Genomic DNA, 7987 nt, shown 5'->3' with positions numbered 1-7987 from the left:
CGCGGCCCCAACAATGGCCACGGGCCACGCAGGGTGGGTTTGGGGTGAGTCTCCGCGCCCTGGCGTGCAAAATCGGGGCGGCTTTGTGGCGCGCCGGGAGAATCTGCTAGATAAGCCAGGGCAGCCGCCCGGGAAACTGCTGAGCACGGGAAACCGGCCGGACGCTGCGAGGGGCAGCGGGGGCGACGGCGCTTCCTGCCGCTGGGAAAACGGCCAGCTCGGTCGTCCCGCGAAGAGACACACACACACCCCACAGCAACACCACCCGCCACATGCACGCGCACACACACGCCCCAGGCCTGGCCCAGGTCTCAGGTCTGCCCGAGAGGGATGAGAGCCAGCAGGGTGCCTCCTCTCCCACTGCAGGTCAGGCCGCCGACAGGGAGACTGTGGAACAGGTGTTGCTGGCAGGTGCAGGTAGCTGCCCTTTCCCGTGACCCGTGGAGGCAGAGGCCTCAGGGGTCCTGTTGGGGTGGGGCGCTCAGGGCTGCTCCCTCCTGCAGGGAACCCTCAGCGGGCAGGGTGCCTGGGGCGTTTGACACCCAGAGGGGTCAACTCCACCTGACAAAGGAGTGTTTCCTGGGCAACCGCACAGTGACCACACAAACAGTGATCATAGTCATTACACAGTGCTCACTCAGTGGTCACTCAGTGGTCACGCAGTGCTCACGCAGTGGCCAAGTACTGGTCTTGCCCTCGGTCTGGTCAGCTTTGCCTCTTGTCTATCCCTTTGCGCACTCCGCAGAGGCAGGGACCCGAGTCCCAGGCCCTGAAAGGCAGCGACACCCGAGGACGCTGGCATGGCCAGTACACGTGGAGGAGTGACACCCGTGTGTGTTCAGTTGCATCTGTGAAATGGGCACCTCAAGTGGCTTCCACTCCGCTTCCCATGTGCTCTTGTTGCTTCTGGAAGCCTGCTCCAGTGTGCGGGTACTGCCCTTGCCCACGAGGCTCAACACCCACTGCAGGGGCCTCCCTGTGAGTTAACTCATGCACAGCCCCGGCTGCTCCGCTCCCGTCCAGCTCTGTGCTGTGGCCTGGGAAAGCAGTGGAGGACGGCCCAGAGGGGACCCTGCGCCCTTGTGGGAGACCCGGAAGAAGCTCCTGGCTCCTGGCTTTCTCCTGCCTGGTCCTGGCTGTTGGGGAGTGAACAGGCAGCTGAAAGGGCTCTCTGTCTGTCTCTTCCTTTCTCTGACTGCCTTTCAAATAAACAGTTACTAGTTATAAGGCCAGGGAAGCCAGGCCACCCAGCCTCCTGGTTTCCCACCTGAGTTAGTGTCCAGGCACTGCCACGAAGCCCAGTGACACCCCTGACCTGAGACCCTGCTGGGGGCAGCCTACGGGCATGCAGAGCTTTCCGCTCTCCACTATATCAAGCTGGCAGAGCCCGTGTCTGTGATGACTGTCCCTGGCCCCATACAGGAAGCACTCCACGGCGTTTCCTCTGGGCGTCGGCTCTGGTGCCCTGATCTGGGGTTACTGGGAACTGTGCGACAGTGTGACATGGAGCCACAAATGGGAAAATCATGACAGTGGCTGGCTGTGGGCATCTAGGACACAGACACATTGCCCAGGGCCTGGGGCGCATGCCAGGGGATGGGCAGGACGTGGGGGATGGGCAGGACGGTGGGGGATGGGCAGGACGTGGGGGATGGGCAGCACTCCAAGGGGCTGGCGGGATGGTGGGAGATGTCCTCATGCCAACTCCCAATGGTGTGCAATTTGAAATGCCTCTACAAGGCTGGGGCTGCACCAAAGCTGTCGCCGGCAAGGCCAGCATCCCATATGGGCGAAGGTTCGAGTCCCGGCTGCTCCAGTTCCCAGTCAGCTCCCTGCCGAAGCGCCTGGGAAAGCAGCAGAAGATGGCCCAAGTGCTTGGGCACCTATACCCATGTGGGGGACCAGAAACAAGCTCCTGGCTCATGACTTTTTATTTTTTTTAAAGATTTTATTTATTTTGTTACAAAGTCAGATATACAGAGAGGAGGAGAGACAGAGAGGAAGATCTTCCGTCCGATGATTCACTCCCCAAGTGAGCCACAATGGCCGGTGCTGAGCCGATCCAAAGCCGGGAACCAGGAACCTCTTCCAGGTCTCCCACGCGGGTGCAGGGTCCCAAAGCCTTGGGCCGTCCTCGACTGCTTTCCCAGGCCACAAGCAGGGAGCTGGATGGGAAGTGGAGCTGCCGGGATTAGAACCGGAGCCCATATGGGATCCCGGCTTGTTCAAGGTGAGGACTTTAGCCGCTAGGCCACACCGCCGAGCCCGTGACTTTTTTTTTTAAAGATTTATTATTATTGGAAAGCCGGATATACAGAGAGGAAGATCTTCCATCCGATGATTCACTCCCCAAGTGAGCCGCAACGGCTGGTGCATGCCGACCCGATGCTGGGAACCAGGAACCTCTTCTGGGTCCCCCCGCCCCCGCGGGTGCAAGGTCCCAAAGCTTTGGGCCGTCCTCGACTGCTCTCCCAGGCCACAAGCAGGGAGCTGGATGGGAAGTGGAGCTGCTGGGATTAGAACCAGCTCCCATATGGGATCCCGGCTTGTTCAAGGTTAGGACTTTAGCCGCTAGGCCACGCCGCCGGGCCCCATGGCTCATGACTTGGGACAGGCCCAGCCCCGACCCTTGTGACCATTTGTGGGGTGAACCAGCAGACAGAAGCTCTCTCTGTGTCTGCTTCTATTAGGGTATCACTACGTTTCCAATGAAAGATAAATAAATAAAATAAATCTCTTTTTTTTTAAGCTCACAAACCTCCACCTGGTGCATTCTCGGGGCTTTCTGGAGTGCAGTTGGATGGTGGTCAGTGAGACTGTGGAAGTGGCCAATGCCCCAGGCCGGAGCTGGCGGCTCAGCCGCTGGGCTCCCCGCGGTTCTGCAGGCTGGAATCCAGGCCCCGGTGTGGGCTGAGCTGGCTCCCCTGAGCCTTCCTCCTCGGCCTGCAGGCTACTTCTGTTTGTCACGGGGTGTCCCTCTGTGTGTGTCCCCAAAGTGTCCGAGCTCCCTTTCTTGGAAGGACTGGGTCATATGGGATTAGGAGCCAGCACCCGTGCCACCCAGGCCACCCGGGCAGGGAGGCGCTCTCTAGGCAATTTATATTGGCCTTATTTCTGTTTTCAGTGCTGCCCAATGCTGGCCTTCCCACCACCAGCTGTTCCACCTTCTGTGGCTTTGAGCTCCAGGGGATCCCCGGCTCAGTGGAGAGGGACCCCGAAACCCAGGCGAGGCACAGTGGAGCTTGCTCCAGAGGCCCCCCATTCTCCCCACCCGGCTGCCTGGCTGCAGCTCCTCATTTGGCTGCAGCTCCTCGTATGTGTCCCAGGGGCCTTGGCAGCAGCTGTGGCCCTGGGAGAGGCTGCTGGGAATGGCTGGGAACCGGCTGGCTCACTGACTGGGAAGCAAGCTGAACCAGGTCAGAGGGTGAAAGCAAAGGATGCCAGAAATCTGTGATGAACAAAATACCAAGAAAAAGACAGACGAGCCTGGAGCTGCAATGGCTGCCCCAGCTCGGTCACAGCCCGGCCCTGCTGGCCTGTCTGCCCCAGCTCGGTCACAGCCCGGCCCTGCTGGCCTGTCTGCCCCAGCTCGGTCACAGCCCGGCCCTGCTGGCCTGTCTGCCCCAGCACGGTCACAGCCCGGCCCTGCTGGCCTGTCTGCCCCAGCACGGTCACAGCCCGGCCCTGCTGGCCTGTCTGCCCCAGCTCGGTCACAGCCCGGCCCTGCTGGCCTGTCTGCCCCAGCTCGGTCACAGCCCGGCCCTGCTGGCCTGTCTGCCCCAGCTCGGTCACAGCCCAGCCCTGCTGACCTCTACCTGAAGAATGCAGCCAGGGGGGACGCTTGCTTCAACTGGGGAGGCCTGAGTTGGTCCCCAGGTCAGCTGTCTGCTCTGTCCACACATGGTGGCCCCTTCATCTTCATCTGAGCTGACTGACCCGGGTGTTCAGTTGGTCCCTCCTGATCCCCACTCTGCTCTACAAAGTGGGGTGATGCTGGGACCTCCTTGTAGGGTGCTCCCAAGCCAGCCCCAGGGAACCCAGCAGGTGCAGGCCTGGCGTGAGGGGGTGCTGTTCCTCCCCGCAGTGCTGGACGCTGACCCTGGGAGCTGCTGCTCTAGAATCCGAGAGTGCAGGGCCGAAGCAGTCCTTGGCAGCTGTCCCTGGTCCCGTCAGGGCTGTGCATGTGGTTGGCAGCATCGCAGGGCGACCCCCCGACATGCCTCAGGTGCCATCACCCCTAAAAACTGCAGCTGATGTCACACACCCTCATGAGTCCCTGGGGGCTTTGGCGCGTGCACTGGGTCTACAAACGTAACGCGGGCATGGGCCAGGAGCCAGGGGACATGAGGCCAGCGGGAAAGGGCCCACGGTCCTGATGGGGCATCACCCTGTGGTGAGAAGGAAGAAGGGGGCTGGTAGTGAGTGTGAGCAGGCCGCTGGACAGACATGCATCATGAGCCGCCCAGGGAGGGGTCCCCTGACACGCCACAAACAGAGGCACACACTGGCCACAGGGCCTGGTCTGGCAGCTGGCAGGGCCCTGTGGTGGTGATGTGTTCACCTACTGTGGGGGGGTCCAGGCTGTGGGCATCTGGGGCCAGCCGCAGACAGGGGAGCCCTGAACGCACCAGGCCAGGTAGACACCTGCACGTGACCCTGAGCCAGGCTTCCACCAGAATGGTGCATGCCCCGTGAGTGTGTCCCTCTTCCTGTTGCTCCCAGCATCTTTATGTGTGAGTTTTGCATTTAGCAGCAGGGGTCAGTCTGCATTTGGATGGCGGTGTGACATTTGGGGACAGCGTGTCCACCCGCTATGCCTCGGTCTCCCAACCTGGGAGACAGGGCACCCTCCCAGCAGCTGGGACCCCAGGCTGCCCTGAGTGAGGCGGGGAGGGCAGAGCCGGCGCCCTGGGCCCCCGGGTGCAAGCCTGCTGGGGCAGCCCTGTGGGTTTCTGCTGACCTTGCAGCCGCCACATGAGCTCATACTTCCCCCACCCAGGCCCCCTTAATGCCTCCATTCTGTCCGCGCCGTATAAAGGCAGGGCCGGCGCTGCAGCTGGCCACTGGCCTGCCCAGCGCTCCCTGCCCGAGTCCTCCAAAGCCTCCGCTCCCCCAGTGCCACCCCCAGCATGGACGTCACCATCCAGCATCCCTGGTTCAAGCGGGCCCTGGGACCCTTCTACCCCAGCCGGCTGTTCGACCAGTTCTTCGGTGAGGGCCTTTTTGAGTACGACCTGCTGCCTTTCCTGTCGTCCACCATTAGCCCCTACTACCGCCAGTCCCTCTTCCGCACCGTGCTGGACTCCGGCATCTCCGAGGTAAGCCTGTCCCCATCCCTGGGCCCGAGGAGAGCTAGGGCTTCTTGCTGAGCCGTCCGCTGCCCTGCCCGGGGTGCCTGGAGCCTGTGGGGATGGCTGCTGTCCCGCCTGGCGGCCACGCAGCATAGCCTCCTGCGCCCCTGGGGAAGGGCCGAGGAGGCAGCCCGCGGGCGCCGACCGCTGTCTTTTCTGCCATCAGCTCATGACCCGTATGTGGTCGGTCATGCACCGGCCACGTGCTGGAGGCCCCAAGAGCAACCCTGGCAAGGCAAGTGGACGCCACTGTCGCCCGCCGCTCCTGCCCAGTGCAGGAAGCCTGGCTGCGGGAGGGGGTGTGGCCCTGGGAGACAGAGCAAGGGCTCCCGCCTCTGCTGGCCCGGAGGGGCCACGAGAGCCACCATCCTCCTGCCTTCAGGGCCACGGCTGCTAGGCCAAGTGCCCCTGACTGCCCCAGATGCAGGATACCCCATAGCCCATCCCGCCAAGATCCACCCAGGGTGGGGAGGAGACTGCCGTGGTGGGAGGGCATGCCTACAGGCTATGAGCAGGAGGGCAGGACCCTGGAGCAGCGGCAACCTCATAAGCTTATCCAGTAGCCCAGCTGGTTAGCTCCTAACCAGTAAGTCAACCCTTAACCAGTTAGTTACCAGCTCCTAACCAACCAGCCAGCCCTTAACCAACAAGTAAGTTAACCCCGAGCTAGTCAGCTGGCACATAACCAGTCTGCCCCTGGCCAACTCTGCTCGGAAGTACCCACACAGGTGGTGAGTGGCCCGGGGCCTGCCGGCAGCCTCGGGGCGGCCCACACGAGGATCTGGTTTCAGGTACGGTCTGACCGGGACAAGTTCGTCATCTTCCTGGATGTGAAGCACTTCTCGCCCGAGGACCTCACCGTCAAGGTGCAGGAGGACTTCGTGGAGATCCACGGCAAGCACAGTGAGAGACAGGTGCGGGCACAGGTGCAGGGCCTCAGCCCCTCGTGGGGGCCCCGTGGTCCTGAGCCCTCCAGCAGGGCAGGGCTTGGGCACTGTGGTCAGGATCCAGGTCGGGTCCTGGCCAGCACTCTCATAATGGGTGGGCAGAGCGCCGGCCCACCAGGGCCTCACTGGGACCAGCAGTGGGCAGGGGCTCCTCCCTCCGGGGCCATCCACCCTGCCCCACAGTCCCTGCTCCTCTGAGACATCCTAGGAGCCCCTGGCCCCAGGACAGAAGCCAGGCAGCATCTAGTGGGGAGTCCCTGGAGGAGTGGGAGCCAGGTCAGGATGAATGGGGGTGTCTAGAGGAATGGGGAACTTTCTGAGGGTGCTAGGCTATGGTTGTTCAGGGCACACCTGACCCAGGTGCGAGGCTGGCCCATTGCCTTCTGGGGCGCCTTCTGGGTGTCGGGGTCACTTCAGGGCCCTGGTTGACTGCCCACATGCCCAAGGGCCAAGCTTCTTCTAGGGGAGGCAGGGCTGAGGCCCCAGGGCCTTTATCAAGGTGTCCTGGCCTCATCCTGGTCCCAAGCCAGCAATCAGGCTGCTTCCTGGCCACAGCCAGCAGCCACCCCTGACTGCATGCTCCCCCGGCCCTGCCCAGGACGACCACGGCTACATCTCCCGTGAGTTCCACCGGCGCTACCGCCTGCCCTCCAACGTGGACCAGTCGGCGCTGTCCTGCTCGCTGTCGGCCGACGGCATGCTCACCTTCTCCGGCCCCAAGGTGCAGTCGGGCCTGGACGCTGGCCACAGCGAGCGAGCCATCCCTGTGTCCCGGGAGGAGAAGCCCAGCTCGGCGCCCTCCTCCTGAACAGCCCACCCCCGGCATCCCCCAGGCCCCCCGGCATTGGGCCGGGCAGAGGTGTGGGGCTCGTCCCCCCTTTTCCTCCCCTTCCTCTTCATCTTCTCTGGGGAAATGAAGGTTTGAGAGAGTGACCCCGAGCCTGCTCTGGGGTACTTTAACTGCAACACCGGCCAGTCCACAAGGCGGGGACAACCATGCCGCCCTCCACCTCCTGGGGGTGCAGGTGTCCAGCTCTGCTGAGAGGCTAGGAGGAGGCGGCGGCAGCTGGGCTCTGAGACACCCACCAGCCTGGCTCCTGGACAGCTTCGCCTCCCCGCGTGTCCTAACGCCACAGCAGCCCGCCCTGGCCACGGCCCAGCCCTCCTGCCTAGCGCCTGAGCCTCGGACAACCTCCTCTCTCAGACCGTCTTCCTCCACCCTTCCTCTATGTAGTGCCACTTTTGGGGACCCCGGTCACCCACGGCAGCCAATAAAGAGCAGGTGACACAAGCAAGGTGCTGTCCTGTGGTCTTGTGGGGCTGGCGAAGGAGAGGGCGGGGCCTGGCCGGAGGGGCGGGGCCATAGGACAGTGTGGCATGGGGTACACACACAGCAGCCATGTCCTTGGGCAGCATGGGGACACTCAGTCACTGTCCTGTCCCAACCTGGGCTGGACACTGGCTCTCAGGGATTCTGGTACCCAGAAGCCAAGGGTCCAAGCAGGACCTGGGCCCAGGGCAGGCTGACCTCCACGCTGACCTTTTGCAACCTGCCCAGGTCCCTGCCATGAGGAGGGCCCTGGAGCTGGGGGGCTGGTGGTTGGCACCCAGGTGCCAGCAGGTGGCTCCCACAGCCATGGAGGGACATGTTGGGCCCAGTACCATCCTCGGGACCCAGAGCCACATGGC

At 63.1% G+C, this 7987-nt stretch overlaps 1 protein-coding gene across 1 annotated transcript; it reads left to right on the top strand.

Annotated features, from left to right (window-relative positions):
• The first annotated feature begins 5036 nt into the window (after positions 1 to 5036).
• CRYAA (crystallin alpha A) lies at positions 5037 to 7253 on the top strand. Its single transcript, XM_058661577.1, has 5 exons — positions 5037 to 5318; positions 5518 to 5602; positions 5666 to 5676; positions 6143 to 6265; positions 6897 to 7253. The coding sequence occupies exons 1-5, from the start codon at positions 5130 to 5132 to the stop codon at positions 7104 to 7106; spliced, it is 618 nt and encodes a 205-aa protein (XP_058517560.1). The 5' UTR covers positions 5037 to 5129; the 3' UTR covers positions 7107 to 7253.
• The last annotated feature ends 734 nt before the right edge of the window (positions 7254 to 7987 follow it).

Source organism: Ochotona princeps, chromosome 3, assembly GCF_030435755.1.
Source record: "Ochotona princeps isolate mOchPri1 chromosome 3, mOchPri1.hap1, whole genome shotgun sequence".
Lineage (NCBI taxonomy): Eukaryota > Metazoa > Chordata > Mammalia > Lagomorpha > Ochotonidae > Ochotona > Ochotona princeps.
The sequence above is the reverse complement of the archived record's forward strand: the minus strand, read 5'-3'. Positions and strand labels throughout refer to the sequence as shown.